Here is a 24,010-nt window from a genome sequence, read left to right on the forward strand (position 1 = left end):
GGCTTCCCTATCCCCCAAGTTCCTAGTAAAATGGCTGGGTCCACCTCCACCTCCCACCCCCCAAACTACCCCCAACCCCACCATCTCTGGCCACCCCAGGGCCCTTTCCCTGGTTCCAGCCGGGTTCTCATGCCCTCCTGGCTGCTGGCACCCGTGCCCCACACTGGCCACATCACAGCCCACAGCCTGGGATGGATGCTTGAAGCACGTGTCCCCCATCTGAGGAAACCAGGGCTCTGATGAGGATGCGTCGTCCAAGGTCACGAACCAGCCCAGGCAGACGTGGGGTCTGAGTGGAGGCTGGTATGGCCCCCAGTGTCTGTGTCAGAGGGGACCCAGGGCAGGCAGGGGCAGTGTGGCTGGGCAGCCATGCCCTCTGGCCAGCAGGGGCCGCGTGTGGGCTCGGAAGCCCGCTGGGGGGCTCTGGGCGTGTGGCTGCTGTGCCCATCTCCGAGCTTCAAGCAAGACAACCAGTCTGGGTGCGGATGGCGCGTTAGAGAAACGTTTACTGGTTTAGGAATGTGTACACTCTGGCTCTGCTAAGTCTCCATAAAGGCAACTTGTTCCCATGTTTTAAAAAATAGATTTGCTATAAAGACTCATATATTCATAAATAGGCAATGAGAAAAATTTCCAAATGCAACAGCATCCTTGGGCTCAGGCCTTCCCCAGCCCCCAGTCCCGTGCAGGCTCGGGGGTCCCTGAGGCCCCAGCCCCGCCGCCTTTCCCGGAGAAGTAGCTGAATTCAATATGAATTAGGAGCTTCCTCTAGCTCCGAGCCAGCTGGGGCCTGTGTCCTTGGGGTCAATCCTGCCCTGCTTCTGGGACAGGGACCCATCGCTCTGGCTCATGGGTCCCTGGCCTGCCCACCCTCCTCCCGTGAATATAAACCCCACCGTCCCCTGGTCCTCCTTGAGCCCAGACCGCAGACCGCCCCCTCTGTGGGGGTGGCTGGCAGCTGGGACACTTGCCGGCCCCCTGCCCCACTTCCTCTCCTGCAGCCCCTGGGGTGGGGTGGAGGGGGGGCGGGACCCCACCTGCTCCTTTATAAACAAAGGAAGAGATTGCAGTTGGGAAGAGGCGGGCAGAGGCGGGCCATGTCTTCTCACACCCTTCTCCATTAACTCTCACCCGAGTCCAGGGCCGTCTGACAGAGGCCCAGGGCCCAGAGGTGGTGAGGGCCCCGCCTGGTGGGCACCCCCGAGCAGGCCCGCAGTGCACGCCCAGGCTGCGCCCAGAGCACCGGCATGGGCATCTGAGACTGAGGACCGGGAAACTCGCAGGAACTCATTCTCACTGTGGGCTGTGAATGACACTGACTCGAGGGGAGGGTGGGAGAGTGGGGAGGGCAGCAAGGGGTCTGAGGACAGAGGCTGCTCCCGGGGCAGAGCCGTGTGCGGGTGGACACCGTGAGGGTGGACCGCATCCCAGGGCGGGGGAGGGACCTTTCATAGCGCCCTCTGACATCAGCTGGGGAGGGTGTCTGCCTGCAGCATGGAAGCTCAGGCTGACGTGCTCAGGGAGGAGTCCGGGGAGGGGGTGGGGCTGCTCTGGGCGGGGGGGCAGCAGGGACATGGCAGTGGGGTGGGGAGAGAAAGCGGGGAGCCCAAGGTGACCCCGAGTTCCAGGCTGCAGCGGGCATGGCCTGCGGTGGCAGAGGAGCCCCCGGCGCCGGACAGCTGTCCCCCTGGACGGTCACTGCAGCCCAGACCCCCTTCCTCCCTGAGGCCTGCGAGGCAGCTGGGCCCGGGCTCAGTACCTGTGCTCCCCGGAACTGGGTGCCCCGCCTGTCCCCGGAGCGGAGCGGCTGCCCTCCGCAGGGCGGCCTTCTCTCTCCACTGGGCCTGGACCGAACACCGGGCTCTGCCCGAACACCGGCCTCAAGCAGAGGGGTCCTGGGGTTGGAGGACCTCTGCCCTTGGCCCGAGGGGCCCTTCTGAGACCTCAGTGCAGGCGCTTTCTCCTGTGCAGGCGGAGGGGCCAGGCCCTCCTCCCATCAGCAGGACAGAGGAGGGAAGCGGGCAGCCTTCTTGCTCCCAGTTCCCAGCCCACCCAGCCGACAGTGGGCTGACCCCCTAGGGCAGACCCCTGCCCAGCAGCTCCTGGCCCGACTGGGCCAGTATCCTTTCCTCCGGGACCAGAGCCGGCAGCCTGACTGCTGAGAGGACACTTGGCAGGTGGGAGAGGGGAGGGGCTGAATGGGGATGGGCTGGGGGTCACCAGGGGTGACCACTCGCCTCCCCCAGCCCAGGGGACAGTGCTCCTTCCAAGGGCCCCAGGGACCCGGGTCCCTGCTGTCGCTCTGACCTCAGCCCCAGCTGAAGGCCACGAGGGCGGTGGGCCCAGACCCCAGACAGCCAGGCCGGTACCCTTTGTCTAAGCTAGACTGGCAGGGGCAGGGGGCACTGGCGCTCTGACTGTGGCAGCAAGCATCTCTGCACAGAGGGTGAGACGGGGTGGCCTCCACTCGTCCCTGAAATGTCCATCTCCCCATCTCACGTCCACTCCTCCCAACCTGCTGAGGGCCAGGGCTAAAGGAGTCACTGCTTTGGCAACCTGAGTGGAGAAGCTCTGGCCCCCAGGCTAGCGGCCAAATTCTGTGGGTGATGGCCCCCACTGGTCCTGGGGGAAATGGGAGAGGCAGGGCTTGCTGAGGAGGAGCCGGCCGGTGCCGGGTGAGGGCTGGCAGTGACGGAAGGAAGGGGGCCGGTGGCCGCACAGGAGGCCCTGGGGGGACCTGGGAGGACCCGGGGCCCTGGCTGGGTGCCTGGGAAGCCACAGCCTGCAGCAGCCTCGGGGGTGAGACGGGCCAAACCAGGAAGCGCAGAGCTGGGGGCGATGCTCCCAGGCCCCTGCCAGGGCCCACAGCCCTGGTTCAGGCCTCTGGGCCCCTCCTGCCTCTTCCCTCGTGGAGGCCGGCGCTGCCGTTGCACACCCAGGCCTCGGGACGGCGACCAGGCCTCCCCGTGGGTGCCCCGTCAGCAGCCGCAGCCCCAGCTCTCCGCGACGTCCTTGCTGTCCAGCTGGATGTGGTCGGCGCCCTTCTCGCTGAGCCGCGGGCCGCCGTGCCGCATGACCAGCTCGGTGGCCACCCTCACGAAGGCCTCCTCCACATTGCTTGAGTCCTTGGCCGACGTCTCGATGGCACACAGGATGTCGTAGTGCTCAGCCAGGCCCTGTGCCTCGGCCAGAGGCACCTCCCGCAGCTCCCCGAGGTCCGACTTGTTCCCTGTGGGCAAGCGGGGGCAGTGGTGAGGCAGGCGAGCCTGGGGCTCTGTCTCAATTTTAATTCCCTCACCCCATCCTTGGGGCTTCCCTGGCGGCTCAGATGGTGAAGAGTATGCCTGCAATGTGAGACCTGGGTTTGATTCCTGGGCTGGGAAGATCCCCTGGACAAGGGCAAGGGTATCCACTCCAGTATTCTTGCCTGGAGAATCCCATGGACAGAGGGGCCTGGTGGGCTATGGTCCCTGGGGTCGCAAAGAATCAGACGCGACTGAAGTCACTACCCCCTTGTCTAATCTCTTCCTTCTCTGTGCCAGAGGCTCGTGTACTTAACTGAATTTTTTCTATGAAATAGAAGCAGCAGAATTGGGCAAAAAGCATGCGGGCCCTTAGATCTGGAGGCAGCTGCGGGTAGAGACACCAGCTTTCAGCTGCCTGCTGTGTGACCCTGGGGTGACTCACTCCATCTCGGAGACCCGGCCTGCCCACTCGGGACACCACCTTCTGCAGAGCAGGGACTAACGGACACGGTAAGCTGGCCCCGGGCAGGCCCTCCGTCAACTTTGCTGCTGTTATTTAGTCGCTCAGTCCGACTCTTTGTTGACCCCATGGACTGTAGCCTGCCAGGCTCCTCTGTCCCCGGGATTCTCCAGGCAAGAACATGGAGTGGGTTGCCATGCCCTCCTCCAGGGGATCGATCAAACCCAGGTCTCCCGCACTGCAGATGGATTGTTTACCACTGAGCCACTGGGGTGTGAAGTTACAGAAACCTGGTCGTGGTTTTTTTTTTTTTTGGTAAAATCTCGTTATTATGTTTATTATTAACCCTCTCCTATTTTAGAGGGGAATTTTTAATCCTCTGTAGGATCATGGGTTTTGATGATTTTGCTCTTCTGATAAGAACAGTGCAGACCACAGCTGCTCTGAGAGCATGCCTCTGCTTCTCCTCTGAGGTCTAAGGGGATTCGTTATATTTTAGGTAATCTGGTCAGCTGCTCCTTGGCCCAGTTTATGCAAGACTTTTTTTATACTTCTTGGAGAAGGAAATGGCAAGCCACTCCAGTATTCTTGCTTGGAAAATCCCATGGACAGAGGAGCCTCATGGGCTCCAGTCCATGGGGTCGCAAGAGTCGGACACGACTTGGCGACTAAAGCAAGTGGCTGACTTTCATAGTGTGATCACAGGGACAACAACAGACGCGCTGTAAAGACCTGGGGTTCCTGGCGGGCCAGTGGCTAGGGCTCAGCGCTTCCACTGCCGGGGCCAGGGCTCAGTTCCGGGTCGGGGAACTAAGATGCTCCAAGCTGTGAGGTATGGCCGAAACACACACACACAAACGCCTTGAAGAAAAGCCCTACAACGCACTTGATAACTGTGCACGGCGCAGCAGCCAGTGTCCGTGGAGGGCGCCTACTTGGCTCCTGATTTCAACAAATGGAAAAGAAAAGCGCATGTGGTATTCGTGACCTGACCCCAGGTCGGCTGGCTCGCTGTGCTGGGAGAGGCCAGACGTGGGAACAGCACGGCCATTGCACGCTCTAAGCACGTGTGTCTTTTGTAGCTCTGGCTACAACACCCGGAAATGAAATGGCTGTGCTGGGGTCTGCCCCAGAGGACCGCGCGGGGCAGGGACAGAGGCTGAGACGGCTGCAGACGGGACCTGCAGGTGGACCCGCGGTGTCTGCCGACCTGGGCTCGCCGCACTATTCCCTCCTTGAGCTTCTGTGAAACGCTCTGCGAGGAAGGTTTTGTTCTAAGTCCTGGATGAAAGGGAGGCGTCTGGGCAGGTGGGAGGGCCCCCTTCCTGCCGGGGGGTGGGGAACAGTCCGGCCCAGCGCACCCACGCTCCAGCCCAGGCCCCTCTGCACAAGCCCGCTGAGAGGAACCAGCCTGAGGCCTGGGACAAGGGCCCCAGGGACACACGTGTGGGCCACAGCTTCCTGAGTCCAGGTCTGGAAGTTGACACGGGAGAAAAAGGCAGAAGGCAGAGCACGCCCCGCAGCAGTGGTTCTCAGGTGGGCTCGCCACGGCGCCTGGAGCCTGCTAGAAACTCACGTTCGTGGGCCCACCCAGACCTCCCGATCAGACGCTCAGAGGGTGTCCAACTTCAGAGAGACCTGGAGGTGGACAGACGCCCACCTAGACCTCCCAATCAGATGCTGTGGCGGGGGGGCGGGGGTCTGACTTCAGAGAGACCTGGAGGTGGACAGACGCCCACCCAGACCTTCCCGATCAGATGCTCTGGGGGTGGAGGGGAGGGGTCCGACTTCAGAGAGACCTGGAGGTGGACAGACACGAGAAGCCCCTCTGCAGCGGATGACAGAGCGAGCCCCTGAACACAACCAGCCTCCTTCACGTGCTCAGGGGCTGCGTGAATTGGGGAGAAATTACTTCTCATTTCTGAGCCTCCTGACACAGGAGGAGCAGGCAGGGTTCTGAGAAGATGCGTGACAAAGAGGGAACCAGCCTCGGCCGTGGTGCGGCCACGTGGTGACTGCCTCCAGGCCCCCTCCCCTGGTTCCTGCTTTGGGATGCAGCTTTACAGGTGATTAGCAGGAACTGCATCTTCTAGATCACGTTCAGGTCCTGGCTCTGCGCCTGCCTGGCCAAGCTCTGCTCGCCCTTCATTTACAAAGGAGACAGACAGACAGACAGACAGACAGCCGGCCTCACCGATGAGCAGCTGCACGATGTTGGAGCCCGCGTACTTGCGCAAGTCCTCGATCCAGTGCGGCACCGACAGGAAGGAGCTCCTCTTGGTGATGTCGTAAGCCAGGATGGCCCCGTTGGCGCTGCGGTAGTAGCTCTGCGTGATGGTGCGGAAGCGCTCCTGGCCAGCCGTGTCCCAGATCTGCAGCTGGAGAAATGGGGGCCCCGTGAACCTGCAGGTGCAGGGGACTGGGAGGCCAGGCCCCCAGACCCACCCCCAAAGCACTGCTTCTGCAGGGCAGACCGCCGGCAGGTACCGGACAGGACGGGCCAGGAGGTGGACAGGGCGGAGAGGTCTCCTGACCTCCTGGAAGGCAGCTCAGCGGCCTGAGCAGGATGGGGCGGACCAAGGAGAGGCAGGAGCCCCACCCCCACCTCCAGAGCCCCGGGGGGCAAAAGGGTGGGCTCAGTGCTGAGGCAGGACGTGCGCTGGACCCACGTGACGCCCCCTCTGCCCTGGACACCGGCTCACTGCAGGGCCACGACCAGCACTTCCCCCGCCGTGGGGAGGCCCCCAGCCCTGGGGCTCTCTGCTTGGCCTCAGTGGGGCCGAGGACGATGCCAATGCTGGGACGGGGGGCTGGGGGAGGCAACAGGCAGTCTGCTCCTGGGGCCTCGGTCATCAGCTGACTCAGCCTGTTAACCTCAATCCCAACTCCAACCGCAACCCCGACCCCAAGCACAGTGCCCCTCCCGTGCAGGTCCTCGCTGCCCCAGCGCCGCTCAGCGCTGCAGGACAGGGGCCCACGTGGCAATCATCTCTGGCTCCTAGTAGGAGCAGTGGCTGGTAGGAGAGACCCCCAGGGCGGGGGTCTTCTGTGCTGCACAAACCACAGGCCCTGGGGCCCTGAGAAGGACACTGGCTCTGGTCCAGCCCGAGCCGCAGGCCATCCGCTCTCCTCCGCGGGCACAGGCACTCTGGGGCCTCTCTGTCGGGTTCTGAAGGAGTGTCCCGGGTGGGGACAGACCCGGAGGCCTCGCACAGTCCTGTGGGCAGGGCCCCTAGCCCGGGCACTGTGCACGTGACCATCTCTTCCCGGGCCCACAAGAGTTGTCTGACAGCTGACGCGCTCTGGGCTGTGACTTGCAAACCAGACACCCTGTGGGAGCCTTCCCGTGTGCTCCGCAGAATGAGGGTCTCCAGGAAGCAGGCCCCGGGCGCAGCTCACGCAGGGGTGATGCAAAAGGCGGGACCCTCAGCACCACGCCAGCCCAGGATCCAGATGACCAAGGACTCCCCTCCATACCCCAGAGGGGAGTGCAGATCACAAAGACAGAGGTCAGGCAGAAACAGGAAAAAGCAACCTGGACAAAACAGGAAGCTGGCAGAGTGTCTCACAATCTCAGAAACAGTCATCAGCATTTTCATTAGAAAAGACCCAAAAACGGTAGGAGAACACCTTCATTTTCAGTAGATGGAGCGTTTGGAAAGGAAAAAAAGAGATCTTGAAAGTTAAAAATATAAATGAAAAATGTGACGTAAGGATTGGAAGACAAACCTGAAGAACTCCTTCCAAGTAAAACAAAAAATGCAAAGAGATGGAAAAGAGAGAAAAGAAATTGTGGAAGCAGCCTAGATGGTCCACCATCAAGATAGTAAGAGGTTTGGGGGGGTGGGGGGGAGGGCGGAAACAGTAAATTCAAAAAAATACTTCAAGAAAACTCCTCAGAACTGATTGAAAGGGCCCGCCGAGCAGACAGGATGGAGGAAGACAGACTCACACAGGCTCTTGCCTGCAGGAACTCCACGACAAGGAGGCAGAAGAAAGGGCCCTTACGCTTACAGGGAAGAAAAAGAAAGAAAGGAAAAACGGGTCTCGAGGTTTCACACAAGAGCCACATCCCATTAGATATTCAATCAAACGATGCCTAGAATTACGAAGGGAGATGACCACCAGCCCAGAATTCTCCCCTAATCCCTACGAGTCAAGTGTGATGGTTTAACAAAGGCGTTTTCAGACACACAGAAAATTTACCTGCCACCCTTTCTCAGGAAGCTGCTGAAATCAACCAGAATGAAGAAAAGGGGACCCAGCAAACAGAGGACTGAACACAAAACAAAGAGAGGTGGGGGGCCCCCAGTGCGGGAGGGAGCTCCCCAGAGCCTCCAGTGCGGGCAGAGTCATTACCGGCGGCCGAAACCCACTCCCTGAACAAGCAGCAGACGGAGAAAACACAGAGGCTGCCGTCTTGGGGACATAACCAGCAAGCAGCACGCGACCACGATCCCTGAAAGAAGCAACACTCGTGGAGCCCCCCATCACCAGTGAACCTTCGCCGGGGCTCTCCTGGCGACTGGACTGGCCGCAGGACGGGGGTGAGCGTCCAAGCAGGGCACGGTGGTCCTGCAGAGCCCAGGAGGCAGAGAGCAGAGTCCTGAGCAGCTGACGTGGCTGGGATGGAGAGCCATGCAGCAGGTGGGAGGGCCCAGAAGCCTGGGGGAGGGGCGTCCCTGGGGGGTCCCGGCCCACGGCCCTGTGCAGCCGCTGAGACTCGAACCACAGAGCGGCTCCTCCAGGGTTGGGAATAGACCGGACGTGGAGGCTGAGCCGTGCTGGGGGGCCTTCCGGCACAGCCACGGGGAGGAGGCGCCTGAGCCCCTCAGAGTGACCGAGGTATGAGGCGAGACGTCAGGACGCCCGCGGCTACGTGAGGACCAAGGTGAGAAGCTGGCCTCCTGACACCTGCCCAACAAAGCCCAAAGCTAAGCTCGCGGTTTGGAGGCCAAATTCCACCAAGGTAAGAGGCCAGAGAAACACCATTGGGCTTGCACCTGTCTGCCCCAACAAAAGACGAAGGCCAGACACACGTTCAAGGTGATCAGCCAGTCGCTGAGTGGACTACAAGGACCAGAATCCGTGCTCTTCAAAAGAAGATACCACAACCCAGACTCAAACAAGGTGTAAACCCGTATTTCTAATATACAGTAAAAAAATTACTATAGTGAAAAGATAAATAAATAATAAGGAAGATTGGACTGCCTAAAGAGAAGAGGGGTCAATATAAAATGAGGCCAAGATGGACCCGATGTTGGACTGGGGACACAGAGAATCAAAGCCATTATTCTCAGTGTAATCCCAGAATGAAAGGAAAATATCACTGTGAGTGGGCAGACAGGGAGTTTCAGTAGAGAAAGGAAATGTTTTACAAAATATTTGTAAAAACGTATTTTAAAAGGGTCAAAATTCTAGAACTTAAAAGTACAGTAAGTGAAGTGGAAAACTCATCTATTGAACATAACAGCAGGACGGAGACAAAAGAGCATCAGTGGCTGGAAGAAATTCTCATAGAGACTATTTACTCTGAAGAACAAAGAGAAAAAAAGGAAGAAAAACAGACAGAATATTGACCAAGATAAAATGATATGCTGGACCAATAAACCTCCAAAGACGGTATTCTCATAGAATATTCCTCTAACCACAAACGATCTAAAACAGAAATCAAGAACGCGCTGGGACAGACTTCCTCCAGAATGCAGCTGAGAGGAAGCAAGACAGTGAGGAGAAAATCACCAGCATGTTGGACAGATGAGCAGAGCCTGGAGCTGAATCGGCGGCAAGCAGACACCCGAGCCAAAACACGGCGGTCGGGGCTGCCAGGGGGAGCTCCGGAGCCCGGGACACAGAAAATAACCACGGCGTGGGCTCCACACTACACAGCTTAGCCCTGAACAGCTCTGACTAGTTACAGTGTACGCTCTCAGCCATCCCAGCAAGCACTCAGTGGACACCTGCTCCGCGTTCTAGGTACCACAGGAAACAGACGCAAATTCCTGTGGTCAAGCTTACCATCTCATGCAGGAGACAGATGCTGAGACAGTGAGTAATAAGGACATATATTTGCTTACATAGAAATACAGAATGTAAACAGAAGAGTTATTATAAAATGAGTAATAAAATAATCAGTAAGCTAGACAGTGATAAGGGGGGAAGAAGCAGGGGAAGAAGTCATGAAATACGGTGAGCAATGGCATTTCAGGTGGGGAGCCCTCAATGAGATAGCTGTCGAGCCACGATCTGAAGAAAGTCAGCTAGCTGTGCGGATGCCTGGGAGACGCGCATTCCAGGGCGAGGGCGGTAAGTGCAAAGGCCCTGAGGCAGAGGCACAACTGGCGTAAGAAGCAAGAACATCAGTCTGTCCGGAGCAGAGTGAAAAGGGGGGAAACAGGGCCTGACTGAGAAGCGTGAAGGGGGCTGGAGTGTGCAAAGCCCTGCCTTCCCTGGGAGTCAAGGGGACCCCAGGGGCTTTGAAGGCAATCAGATTTGCTTTTTAACAAGATCACTCTGATGACTGCATGGAGGCAGATGAGAGGAGAGCACGGACGTGGGACGTCCCTGGTGGTCCGGTGGTTACTAATTCTGCGCTTTCACTGCAAACGGTCCAGGTTCCATCCCTGGTTGGGCAACCAAGTTCCCACAAGCAGCTGTGCAGCTCACACGAAAAGAGGGAGAGAGAGGACAGGAACAGGGGGACAGCTGGGAGGTCACGGCCGTAATTCGGGTAGCGGTGGAGGTAGGGAGACGTGGTCAACCGGGGTACACTGTGAGAAGACACGGAAAGGAAGTCAACGCTGATCTAATCAACGCTGCCACACGCCTCTACTGGGAGGATGCAAAGTGTGTGTGTGTGAGAGAGATGGGGGCAAGGGCTGTGCTGAGAGTGAAAGCCTCGTGTCCCAAAGTATAAAAGCGTGTGTGTGTGTGTGTGTGTGTGTGTGTGTGTGTGTGTGTGTGATGGGGGCAAGGGCTGTGCTGAGAGTTAAAGCCTTGTGTCCCAAACCAGGAAGTCGACAGAAGACACCTGTGCGTGGGGGAGGAGGGGCAGCAACAGAAGCAAGAGGGAGATGAGCCGGAAGTGCTCAGGAGACCTTTGGGTGAGAAGCCTTGTGGAAGCATCACAGACACGTGTAACAGACGACAATTACAAATGAGTGAAAAACCAACACAGCCAGCTATAGGTTACGGTATCTGGGTCAGCCCACTCGCGAAATCTGGGCAGGGCTGGAGGAGGTATTTTTGGCAAGTAGGTCCTTCCCGCGGTGGTGATCTTGCCATCCTAGTTCTCCGCATCAGAGCCGGGGGAGGGATGAGCCGGGTCAGGACGCAGTGGGGCCAGCCCCGCCCTTCCCAGCTTGGACTCTCAGGCTTCGGCATCAGAAAAGGGGCCAGGAGGCTCTGCTGTGGGATGGTGGAGGCGGCCTGATCCATCCCGGGCCCCAGCGCCCTCGGCACTCAGAAGCCAGGCCTGGAGCACCCCGCCCTCCAGACAGCCATGGACAGCTCCTCCAGCAGGCCAGGCCTGGGGGAGCTGTGAGAAGGGTCCCGAGTCAGAGCCACCTGAGCACCAAGCGGCCTGAAACCCGACGAGATATGCCACCTGGATGCGGGGCAGGGGGACGTGCGAGGGGTGTGCTGGGGGGCATCACACGGGGCCTCAGGGGCGTGGGCAGAGACCCCCAGCCCCACGGCTCAGAGGACATGGGCGGCTCTGGGGGTGCAGCAGCCGGCCAGGGGAGGCATCTCAGCCTTGCGCTGAGTCCAGGCCCATCCTCCTGTCTGCCTGCCTTCCCGCACAGCCCTCCGCAGGGCCCAGCACGAAGGCACTCCCAGATGTGAGGTCCCCTCTGCTTGGCAGCTCCTGCCCCTTCGTGGGGCTCACCCGCCAGGCAGGCACCAGGCTCCCTGCAGACGATGGCCTGACCTGCCCGCCGCCGGGTCCGCTCTGCACACGGTGCCACTGGGAAGCCTGCGGAACCTGGCCAAGGTCCTGCCGGCCATCCACCCTCGAGGGCTTCCCCAGGCCTCCACATCGCCCGCAGGCCATGCCCACCTGGCATGTCTGTCCCCCATTGGCCCTAACACTCTGCAGCCTCCGCCTGCGTCCAGATCCCTGCCTGAATCGCTCCTCCCCAGACCCTTGCCACCCACCCCCACGCCCTGCGCCCCCTCCTCAGCGTCTCCACCGCCCGGCCTGAAACAGGAACGCAGCCCTCCTCCACGGCCTCTGTCCCTCCCGCACGTGGGTCTCCTGGGGGCAGGCGCTGTGTCTGCCTGGCTTTCTGCACGTGCCCAGAACCTGCATGCATAAGGCGCTGGATAAACACTGTGTCGGCTGGAGGGGCACCTGCCCACCGTCGAGCCTTGCCCCCCTCCAGTAGCCTGGCGCCACGGCCTGGACTCAGCAAAGCTCCCCGTCGGGCCATTTGCATCCTCACGGAAAGTTTCACTACTCAGAGTGCAGAACCGGAGCAAGCTACCGAGAAACACCTGCTGAGCTGAAACCACCACCCGGGCACCCCGTGCCCACCCAGCGGGCAGCCTCCACCTGCGCTCACTGGACGGACAGACCAGCACCTCAGGCTGCGAGTCACACCGAGCTCCCCTCCCCACCTTCCCAGCCAGGCTGTGGCCTCCCAGCCGACTTTGGGGGACTTCTCTGGGTTGCTGATACCCAGAGTGAAGGCCAGAGGCATCTCCGAGGCACAGAGGGTCAGAGTGAGGCTGGGTCAGGATGGAAGAGGGCCCCAGGTGGGGGAGCTGCCCACTCCAGGTCACCAGGGGCCAGTCGGGTGAGTCTCAAACAGGCGGGTGGGGAATTCAAGGGAAAGAACAGCCTCCAGGTGAGGGACCAGCCTATTTTCCCTTCGAAGTGCCACCTCTAAGGACTCCTGGTTCCCACTGTGCCTCTGGGTCCCCACACTCATAATGAGAATTATCATTGTTATATCTCCTCCTCCAGGAGAGACTGCATTCACCTTGACCTTTGGTGAACTCCTACCGAAGCTTCTGGGTCACCTGGGCAGCGGAGCTCCCCCGACACATGGGCTGGGCCCCATGCCGAGCGGACCTGTCTTCTCCGTGGTCCTCAGCCCTCTGCTCTGGACTCTGTAACAGCACGCAACATGGAGGATGCCGGCTGCCCCAAACTCGGGTGCCTTGGGGGCCAGGCAGGGACCATGAGATGAGTAGGATGGCCGAAAAGGATGCCCTGCCTAACACACACACAATTAAAAAGAGAGTCAGCAAATCGCCACCGCGCAGGCCACCTGCCCGGCGCCGGGTCCGCTCCGCATGCGGCGCCTCCGGGGAGCCAGTGGAACCCGGCCAAGGTCCTGCCGGCCATCCATCCCCGAGGGCACCCCCAGGCCTCCACATCGCCTGCAGGCCGTGCCCACCTGGCATGTCTGTCCCCCACTGGCCCTAATGTGAGACCCAAACGAAATGGGCCTCACGGCGGGTGATCAGGCACAGGGCTGTGTGCGCGGGCTCCTGTTTTCCAGTCTGCCCCTTGCTGTCGAGAACAGGCTCTGGAGAGGACGGACCCGTCTCATTCCTCTAACCTGGCACAGAGCCGGCCCCGGCCAGGAAGGAAGCCCTCTGCGGGCAATTCCTGTGGTCAGGCCGGTGGGCCAGGCGCTGCCCTCCAGGGAGGCTTCCCACAAGCTGTGGCAGGAAGTCAGTTCCACTTACGAGGTTACAGAAACCTAAGAGGTGAAATCAGCTGCACCGGAGCCGGTGTCCAGCACTGTCCCTCCCGGACACACAAGAGGGCTCTATCCCAGCAGGCTTTCCCCCACGGGACGAGGCGGGCGGGGGAAGTTCCCTGCTTCTTCATAGCAGAGGGGACCTTAGAGAAATTAGTTCTCAAAACTCTGAAAACTGGTCAGATGGACCCAAACCCGAGTCCCCACGCTGCTGGCCGTGGTGTCCCGGGATGCGGGGGGCCTGAGCCGGGGGTCTGCAGGCCCCTCCCAGCCGGCCGCTGTCACGTCTATCTCGGCCCCGGCTCGAAAACAGGCCTCAGCCCAGAGGCGGGTGCACGCCAGGAGCATGTGGCCTCGAGGAAGACGGGGGACTTCCCAGGTGGTCCAGTGGCTGGGACTCCACGAACTCGGTGCAGGCGGCCCGGGTTCCATCCGTGGTCAGGGAACTAGGTCCACGGACCACACTAAGAGCTTGCATGCCACAACTAAGATCCCACACGCCGCAACCAAGTCCTGGCACGGCCAGATACGTTAGAGAAAAAGGAACCCCTCAGTGACCGTGGTCCAGCCTCCTCACACAGGGCCCAGGGAACTGACTTGGGGATCGGAAGTGACCTGCCCACCATCTGCTGGAGGCCGCCTCTGCGGGCCTCGGGGATGAACCTTGTCCCCCACACGCGGCGACTGCCCGCGCATCCTCGTGAAGGCCTGCCTGCCGAGAGCCAGGACTCTGCTTTTACAGCCGGGCCTCTTCTGGGACCAAAGGCCTCCTGACAACACGGGAGGCTCCGCTCCAGCGGCTTCTCACCCTCCAGGGTCATGAAACCCACCCCGTGATCCAACATCGGGAGACACGGACATGGTTTCGCCGGGAGACCACTTCGAGAGGGACGGATCCTGGAGACATCTAAGTTCCGGGTTGCTGCCTTTGGCACAAGCTGCGTGCAGAGTCACACACCTGGTCCATGGCTACTCAGGCCTCTGCCTGGGGCAGCAGAGGAGGCCAGCGAGGGCAGGCAGGGAGGGGACAACTCTGTGACACAGAGACGGGCCTGGTTCACTGCCCCCAGAGCAGGCTGAGAGGCCCCCGACTCCCGGCACCGGCTCAGTTCTGCTGCTGTGCGTTCAACACGACAGCATCTCGCAGGCCGTTCTAGGAGGCAGGCATGTTCTGTCCACACTGGCCATAGGCGCCCCTTCTCCCAACTCATCTGAATTCATCAGGATTGGTTTAACGAGCAGAAGGCATCAGGAGGTCGACGTGACACCGCCAATCAAAATCTAAGAAAACGTGACACGCAAGTGATGTGCGTCGGCCTAGAGGTTGCCTTGCTGCCAAACCTTTCCGTGCGTGACCGTGCGCCAGGGTCTCTGGCAGCGGCACAGGGCGTGCTAACAGCAACGAGGAAAAGGCGTCAGGCGAGGTTCTGGTTCAGGCCTGCCCACACGGCCTTCGTCTCCCCGTCTGCAAAATGGGGTCTCACAGGGCGGCAAGGACCACGTGGAGCAGAGCATGAGAAGAGAGGTGGAAACTGGGAGGATGGGGGACGGGGCGAGGGCTGCCGGGCACCACACAGTCCCGCTCGCCCGGAGCCTCTGGAGAGAGCCCTGCGACACCAGGTCTGTGAGGGCCGCACGGGCCGAGGGCAGAGAGGACCCGGACGGGCTGAAACCACGCCAACCTCAGCTCCCACCGCTGATGCGCTGCTGTGCGTCGGGTCCTTCAGCTCTGGGGTGACCAGGGAACAGACCAGGCAGCAAAGTCCCCCTTCTGGCGTCTCCCCACCACACCTGCTGCCTTGGGACTGGCAGACCCAGGGAGGCGAGGTCACTGCCGTGAGCATGCCCGTCACAGCAGCCGGAACACACTTCCTCAGACCAGCAGCAGGGCCCAGAACCCTTCTCTTGCCCAGTGGTCCTTTTGCTATTTCTGATCAAAATTAGCAAAGTCAGACTAATTTTATCCCAATAGGAAAAAGCATGTGAGCAAGACCAGACCACTGGCGGGAAGGGCTGAGGACGCAAACTTCAAACAGAAGCCTGTGCCTTCCACTCCGGCCCTGCCCCTCGCAGACGAGGACCCCTGCCGGGTTCAAGGCCCTACAGCGTGGGCCCCGGGGCCCCGACTGCGCTCGGTGCCGGGCAGCCCTGGCCGCCTCGCCCGCAGGGGACAGTGACCCCGACGGAGAGCCCAATACAGGGGTGCACCCCTCCGGGGTCAACCCACCTGCACATCCCCTGCGAGGTGCAGACCGTTTTAAGTAACAGACCTCTGTGTTGTCCCAGGTAAGGTGGGAGAGCGGCGCCCGGGCTGCATCCAGGATTTGGAACTGGCTGAGATCTCCTGGGGGACGTGGGGGGGGGGGCCGGGCCGGTTAAGAAAGAGTCTTAATAATAATCCCTAGGGAGGAAAATGCTAACAGCAGCAGCAATAAAACAATCGCTTACGTTCGGGCCTCCTCGGCTTATCCACAACAGCAGCTTCAGGACAGAGAAAGACACAGGGTAACACTGCCTGCCTTCTTAAAGGGGGACAGAAACGGAAAAGAGTCTTTAACTGCATAGCCTTTTATGTCTACGGAATTCTGATCCATGGGGATGGATTATCCAAAGACGTACGAGGGGAATTTTTAACTATTTTGAGTGGGTCCGTAGTTGTCCAGCAACCCTGAGAGGTAGACAGAGCAAATCATCCCATTTCATGAAGGAGGAAGCCCAGGGCTCCAAGCAGGGAAAGCAACTGTCCAGGGTTGGGAAGAGGCCGAACGGAGCCAGGCGAAGAGACCCAGACCTCCAGACCCCCAGTCCAGGGGTCTCCTTCAGAGACACCACTGCTGAGAGGCCCGCAGCCCCCAGAGCCCCCTCCAGGTTCAGGCTGAAGGCCGGAGCCTGGTGAACGCACCCACGGCCAGAGCCTCCCCCCAGCAGAGCGCTCCAGGAGCCCCGGGCGCGGCCTCGTGTTCTGTTAGCGGACAACACCCCAGAAAGTCCTTGGGGTTTCAAGTTCAACCCTCATTCCTGAAAATCTCGGAAATGCCCAAGTCCACACGCTATTCTCCAAGTGTGGTGGCCACAACTGCCTTTTCACGAGTCATTAACATGCGGAATCTCAGGGTCATCGTTATGGACTGAGAAGGACTGAGGGGCGGTCAAGTGTAAAAGTAGGCGCTGGACTTAGAGCCAGTGAGATCCTGGGTCCAAAGCCTGGTTCTGCCACTGACGTGTGTGTGTACTGGTCACTTCCCTTATTTTGGCTTCAGCTTCCTCCCATTAAATAAGAATTAAGGACCATGCATAGAGTGAGCAACGTACATTTGACACTGGCAGGTGTGAGGAGTCCCAAGGTGTGGGGTACGCAAGGCAGACTGGATCCACAAACAAGGCAAGGTCGAGTCCTGACAAGCGCTATGAACGTACCCTTAAACTTACCCTGCAACGGGGTGGAGGGCCTCGGAGGCCAGGAAAGCCCTCTCTGAAGAGACGCCCGGGGCAACGGCAACCGAGTGATGAAGCAGCTGTTACACGGAGATCTGGGGGTGGAATGTGGGCAGGCGGGGCAGCAGGGGAAAGGGCCTGAGGCAGGCGTGTTTGAAGGACCGCAAGGGCTAGTGAGGCTGGACAGTTTGCTTGAGGCAGGGAGATGACGTGGGCAAGGCAGAGGGAGGCCCAGCCCTTTAGGAAAGGACTTGGGATGTCATTCTGGTTACAAGAGGAAGTAACTATTAGAAATAAAGGGATTGAATTCCATCTGTGATGGTCCTAACTTTCTATTTCTCAGAAAGCAGAACTCTTTATTCAAATAAGGACAAGTAGAGCCTAAACATAAAGCCAGACACAAGTACTAGCCCAGCTCTACTGGGTGAGAAGCGAGTTAAGGCCCTTCTGACCCCGCGGCCTCTTGGCCTCCCCGCTTCAGCCCACAGCACCCCAAACCCTGCGGCCAGAGGAGCCAGCAGAGCGCTGGGTGATCTCTCTCTGAGGTTCCTCGAGCGCTAACAAGAGCCGCCCCGCCTGTGCTGGCGGGGCGGCCTAGGAGATCACACTGGATACTCGCTGGAGCCCGGACAGGCCTGGGAGGGTTTTAAAGTAAATCTCTGATGTGGACGAGCCTTCTGCAGCAGCAACAATGAAATCTGGCTCGTCAAGGGCTCCAGTTAAAGTCACGCTGCTGAAACCAGAGAGAAAACAGATGGGCGGTTGCCAGGGCCCGGGTCGGGGGAGGACGCTGACACAAAGGGACACCCGGGAACGTTCTGGAGGGAGGAATCGGCTCCCTGTACATGCCGGTGCGGGTACAGGGCTGCCCGCATTGGTCAAGATCACAGACCTGGGCACCTGAGGTGAGAGAGACCTGCTGTGTGTAAGCGGAACTTCAATAAACTTTTTTGATTTTTTTTTTAAAGTCACTTGGCTGGAAGACACCCCAAAGATATCTTATGGGTGAGGAGAAAGGACCTGCTGAGTCCAAGAGCCCAGAATCCAGGAATCGGAAGACTGTCTCCCCGCTGCCAACCCCCACCTCCCAGATTCAGGTCACAGTCTCTTCAGTGCTGAGGTTCATGTTTCTCTGGCTGCAAAATGTAAATAACTGCCTATTTTTACATTGCCTGTTTTTACAACAGGCTTTCCCACTCCACGCAAACGGAAGCAGTGGTCGGGTGTAGGGGAAAGACCCCGATGTGGTGGAGTCAGAAACGCTGGAAGAAAACTTCCTCATCCGTCGCCTCCCAGCTGTGTGCCTGGGGAGGCCTGGCCCGTGTGAGGTGGGGCTGAGCACCAGGGCACATCTGTGCAACCGCTGGCACACTGCAGGCTCTAGAGAGGGTCAGCCGCGTGACCCTAAGGGGGGCTGGCATGTCTAAACCGCTTCCCCATCCCAGACCCAGACCCGGTTGCCCCCGCTGCCCCCCCCCCGCCCCCCAGGAAGAACACCCTGGAGGTGACCAGCAGGAAAGGGAACTGCCGAGCTCTGCCCTGCATTGCACAACCCACTCAGGTACACAGTGCACCCCGGGCCCTGCAGAGGCTGTAATCTGGCCAGGTAAACAGGAACACCCTGCCCCCTCCCTGACCCCCGTCAGCAGCCGGGGAGGGGGGCAGAACGCCCCATCCTTCAGGCCCTCCTTCACGCCCGTCCTTCAGCTGGCCACTTCCCCGGGCTGCTGGCGGCGCCTCAGGGCACAACCCATCCTGGACACACTCCACCCAGCCCACAGCTCTTCCCTCCACCTGCTCCAAAGGGTGGTCCTGAATAATGACTCAAAGCTGCCTGCCACACCTTGTTCTTTTTTTCTATCCTAAGGAGACCCAACACACACAAACTCCAAAGACTACGAAAAAAAAAAAAAAAAAAAAAGGAACCCTCGGGGCAGGGAGTTTCTGCTTTCCCTGTCATCTACTCCAAAGGCGCTAAGGGCTTGCTGAGGGCTTGTAACCGCTGTTGGCAGACTTCTCCATGGTGAGGCAAGCGGGAGGTGACACCCAGAAATTATCCCTATTTTGCAGAAACAAAGAGCTGAGCTTTCTGGCAAAAGGCAACCGGTAGCAGACCCAGGCAGCCCAGGAAGCCTGGCCCACGGTATGGGGGCTCAACCAGAAAACATGGAAGAAAGGGGGGGCACCCCTGCCCAGGGCTCCTGGGAGCCAGGCCAGAGCCGGTGGGAACGCAAAACCACGAAAGAGAGGAAAGGATGTCAGTCCGACGCCGTTCGGCGTTCGGCGAAGCTACCGAGCAAGAACAATGGTCTCTCAATCCAGCACGGAGGGCTGACACCCAGGTTAAGAGACTGACGGGCGAATCACAAACGCTAGTTGTCAGACCGTCGCCAGGACGCTTCGACAACTACATCCTGCGGTTCTGCAGAGCCACCGCCGGAGCCCGGGGCTCGCCCCCACCTTCCGGGCCGTTTTCAGTTCCCGTCGGGCGGCAGCTGGGGGAGGGGACTCGGGCCGCCCGGCCGAGTCAACTTCCACCACCCGGTCCACAAAGACACTGCAGGGAGGCGTGGCCAGGCCGGAAATTCTGACGAAAAAGTTTTGGCCCTCCGGTCCCAGAAGGAACTACTTCCTGCTCCCTCCTAGTCGTGCGGGGTCGAGGGGGCGAGGATGTTCCTTGCGGCCTGGGGTCCCCACCGAGGGCTGAGCTGGGGGCCTCGACCGCGGTGGGGCAGGGACAGGCCGGCCCGACGCCCCCGGGGCCTGCACCCGAGGCTCCGCACCGCCGGGCACCGGAGACTGGAGCAAAGTCCCCGGGGGTAGGGGGTGTAGCTCGCGGAGCAGGGCCTTCTCTCCGCACCCCCCAAACACGCGCACCCCCGCGCCCCGAGGCCCCCGATCTGCGCACGGAGGCCGGCCCCGACGCCAAGGCCCAGGCCTGCTTGGACGGGAGGAAGGGTAGGGGCCCAGCCGCCGCGGAGCGGTCAGGAGCTCGCCGCGGTCCCCGCCCCCGCAGGGGAGACCCTCCAGGGCGGGGCCCGACCCCTACAGCCGTGGGGGCCCCGGGCCCGGCCTCCCACCTTGACCCGCTGGCCCTGGATCTCCAGCGTCTTCATGGTGAAGTCCACGCCGATGGTGCTGCCCTGGCGCTCCGAGAAGGTACCGGTCTTGAAGCGCTGCACCACGCACGTCTTGCCCACGCTCGCGTCGCCCACCAGCACCAGCTTGAACAGGAAGTCGTACTGCTCGTCCGGGTCCCCGGGGCCTGGCCCCGCCATGGCGCGGGAGCCCAAAGGCCGGCGCTCCGGACGCTGGGGCGGCCTGGGCTCGCGGAAGCTGCGGGCCGCCTGGCGACGTGGAAGCGCCGCAACACCTGGGGAAGGGGCGCCACCGCCCGCCGGCCGCCCCGCCCCGGCCCGCCCCGCCGGCCAGGCCCCGGGGCCGCGGCTCCGCCCGGGACGCGCCGGGTCCGGCCCTCCGCGCCGCGCCAGGCCAGTCCGGCCCTGCGGCCCGCGCCGGGCCCTGCCCCCGTCCTGGCTCCGCCCCCTACGCTGCCCTCGGCCCTGCCCCCAGCGAGGCCCTCCCCCAGGCTCGACCCAATCAGAACCCAACCTCAGGCCCGCCCCGGCCGGACCCCGCCCCCAGCACTGTCCTCGGCACCGCCCAGCCCCTGAGAGCAGCCCTCAGTAGGCCAGCACCCTCGGCCCCGCCCCTAAGCCCGCCCACAGCGCCCCCGTACCCGCCGCGCCCCCACCGCCTATTGACGCCCAGGGATCTCTATCTGGGCCGTCCCAAACTCAGTCTGGAGCGGCTTCGAGAGCAGGGGAGGGTCTCTGGGACTGTTGATTCAGCCCTTGGGCCCAGAATGGCCTCCTGTAGAATGGATCTAGCGTGGACAAGCACGGCAGTGTCACTTCGGGGCTCATACAAGTGGGGCCGACAATGCATTTCCCTGTATTGAAGAAGGGAAGAAGCCAGGAGGAAAAGAGAAGAGGCCAAAACTCAAGCTGGCTACAGAACTGAGAGAACTTGTGGGGCCATGTGCTCAAGGTGACCCCCCAGAAAGCTGGGACCTTGGGACTAGGGAGACCTGTTTGGTGGGGGCTAGTTTTGGGGGATCCAAAGGGCTGGGAGATCCCAGCCCAAAAGGCTGAATAGCAGTGGTGGAAAGTGAGAAGTGAAAGTGAAGTCGCTCAATCGTGTCTGAATCTTGGCTACCCCATGGACCGTAGCTCACCAGACTCCTCCTTCCAGGGGATTTTCCAGGCAAGAATACTGGAGTGGGTTGCTGTTTCCTTCTCCAGGAGAGCTTCCCGACCCAGGGATTGAACCCAGGTCTCCCGCACTGTCAGCAGACGCTTTACAGTGGTGGAATCAGCTGCCCAAATGGGCTGGCTCAGTTGGGAACTTGGGTCCAGTTGAGGGAACTGACCCACCTGAGAAGACTTACCTGAGCTGAGGAACAAGGGAGGGTTGTGGGGAGTTCTGTGGAAGGGCAGACCAGCTCCTCAGACAGTCTGGTCCACCAGAGCTCTTCAGAGAAAGGAGACCCAATTGTCTATAAGGGGCTTTGTTGTTGTTCAGTCACCCAGTTGTTCCTGACTCTTGGTGACCCATGGACTGCAACACACCAGGCCTCCCTGTCTTCCACTGTTTCCCAGAGTTGGCTCAAACTCATGTCCGTCGAGTCGGTGATGCCATCCAGCCATCTCATCCTCTGTTGTCCCCTTCTCCTCCTGCCCTCAATCTTTCCCAGCATTAGGGTCTTTTCAAATGAGTCAGCTCTTTGCATCAGGTGGCCAAAGTACTGGAGCTTCAGCTTCAGCATCAGTGCTTCCAGTGGACACCCAGGACTGATCTCCTCTAGGATGGACTGGTCGGATGTCTTTGCTGTCCATGGGGCTTCTAGATCAAATGGGACCCATTCCCCCAGCGTCTGCACAGTCATCTGGATGGACAGGAACTGATAACATTCCTGCCCTTTGCAAGGGGGCTCCTATAGAACTCCAAATCCATGGGAGTTTACATTTTGATTAATGTCTGTTATGGGTCAGGTATGCTTCTAAGACTTTGGAATATTTAAACGAACAAGGCAGAGAAACATCCATACCCTCCCCAGCAGACAAGGGAAGAGGGACTTCCTGTAGCTTATGGAGACCACAGAGAGCAAGTCCACCAGGACGCCCAAGAGCCTGGACCACCTTTACTGGCTGAGCGAGTAAGACAAACTGAGCCAGGAGGTAAGGCAGACCCATGGAGAAGGGGAAGAGTTACTGAGCTCCACTCCCATGGGAAACGCCCAATGGCACCAGGCAGGGCCCCCCAGGTGCCAGGGAGAGCAGGTCTGGGAGCCCAGCTTTGGTGCATCAGGTTAGGGCCATAGGACACAGCCTCTATCCAGGGCAGAAGCAGACTGAAGGGCCTGGACAGAAGGCTTCCACACACTGGGCTAGCTCTGGGACCTGTCAAAGCCCAGGGCCCCAGAAAGCAGCATCTGCCTTCAGCTCTGAGTGGCCTCCCGCACCACCAGGTGGAGAAGGAAATGTGTGTCCAAGAGACAGGACAGGCCAAGGCCCTGCCACTGGAGGCAGGGGAGAGGAAGGCCGGATGGCTGTGGGTGCACTGGACACCTGACGAGCTGAACTGGCCTTTCCTGGAACTGGTTTGCGGGGGTTGGAATGCTGACCTGGGTATGGATTTTGCCAGAAAACCCAGCCACCATTTGCATTTGTGGTGTGATGGGACGGTTGTAAAACTGGACTGTCGTGAGGGCTGCATGACCCAGATTTATTAAAATCATTAAGCTGTAAGCTAGCAATAGGTTTTTATGGTCTGTCAAGTATATCTCAGTCACGTTGTGAAAAAATTACCTGCATTTCCTCTCTTTGGGGGCAAATTCCTGAGTGGCATTTTATCTGAAACTGAATTATGCTCCTTTGAACTGCAGTAATGCAAAAATCTTGATCTCACCTAATGCCCCAAATCTTAGATAAGTAACACATAGCCCCCAAATTTTTCACAATGTGTCAAGAGGGACTTCGCTGGTGGCTCAGTAGTGAAGAATCCATCTTGCAATGCAGGGGAGGCTGGTTCAATGCCTGGTCCGGGAACTAAGATCCCACACGCCTCAGAGCAACCAGGTCTGCCTGCTCCAACTACTGAGCCAGGCTAGAGGGTCCATGTACAGCAATGAAAGATCTCACATGACACAGCTAAGGCTCAGTGCAGTGAATCAATCAATCAATAAAAATATATTTTTTAAAAATGTGTCACGATTTTAACATTCTTGGGCTTCCGTGGTGGCTCAGCGGTAAAGAACCTGCCTGTCAATGCAGGAGATACAGGTTTGATCTCAGGTCCGGGAAGATCCCACGTGGTGTGGAGCAACTAGGTGTGTGCTCCACAGCTACTCAGCACACTTGCCACAACTACAGAGCCTGTGCTCCCCAACGAGAGAAGCCACCGCGATGGGAAGCTCTGCAGCAACAAAGACCCGCAGGGCCAAAAAGAATTTAATATTCTTAAAAGCGAACGGTGGGTTGGCGGGATGAACCTGCACTGTGTGTGCCCTGCCACACGGGGGCGCAAGGCTCGCCGGCAGACGGAAGCATCTGCTGTGACCCCCGAGTCCTCCGGGTCAGAGCTCCGCCAAGAGGAGAGAGGAGGCCTTTCTCCACTTCCTTCCTCCCTTCTTTTCCCACCTTTTCCTGTGTACAGTCACCGCTGTTAAAATATACAGCCTCGAACAACGTCATCCGAGTTTTCTTTCATGGGCAGAGCCCAGGCTAGGGCTGAAAACGTGCCCTGGATCAGAAATAAAGGTGGAAAAACACCAGGAAGACCCAACGCCAGGCATGACAGCGTGCTCCTAATGCCGAAGCACGCCTGCTGCAAAACGCGAGAAAATAAGAGCTGCAAAAATGCAACAATACGCTGCAGCAGCTGCTGACTGAGGAGCTCTGGGCCGGTGCTGGCTGAGGGCTGGGAGCAGCCCCCGGTGGCCAGGGCAACATCAGCATGGGCCCTCTCACCCCTCTGCGGCCCCACCCCGGGGCTGTGCCCCGCCGAAGGACTGCCCTGGCTTCCTCCCCTCGCAGCTTCTCGGCCCCCAGTCCCCACCGAGCAGGCCTGCCAGATGCCAGGACAAGCCCCAGATC

At 59.8% G+C, this 24,010-nt stretch overlaps 1 protein-coding gene across 2 annotated transcripts; it reads right to left on the reverse strand.

The window, feature by feature from the left end:
* Positions 1-486: 486 nt before the first annotated feature.
* Positions 487-20,343, reverse strand: RAB43 (RAB43, member RAS oncogene family). Of its 2 annotated transcripts, none has more exons than XM_055558275.1 (3): positions 19,934-20,343; positions 5,900-6,077; positions 487-3,229 (listed from the first exon to the last, which is right to left on the reverse strand). In XM_055558275.1, the coding sequence occupies exons 1-3, from the start codon at positions 20,129-20,131 to the stop codon at positions 2,979-2,981; spliced, it is 627 nt and encodes a 208-aa protein (XP_055414250.1). In that variant the 5' UTR covers positions 20,132-20,343; the 3' UTR covers positions 487-2,978. The 2 variants fall into 2 exon arrangements, with proteins under 2 accessions (XP_055414250.1, XP_055414249.1); XM_055558274.1 differs by having other exon boundaries at positions 5,900-6,083.
* Positions 20,344-24,010: the final 3,667 nt, after the last annotated feature.

This window comes from Bubalus kerabau, chromosome 20 (assembly GCF_029407905.1).
Source record: "Bubalus kerabau isolate K-KA32 ecotype Philippines breed swamp buffalo chromosome 20, PCC_UOA_SB_1v2, whole genome shotgun sequence".
Lineage (NCBI taxonomy): Eukaryota > Metazoa > Chordata > Mammalia > Artiodactyla > Bovidae > Bubalus > Bubalus kerabau.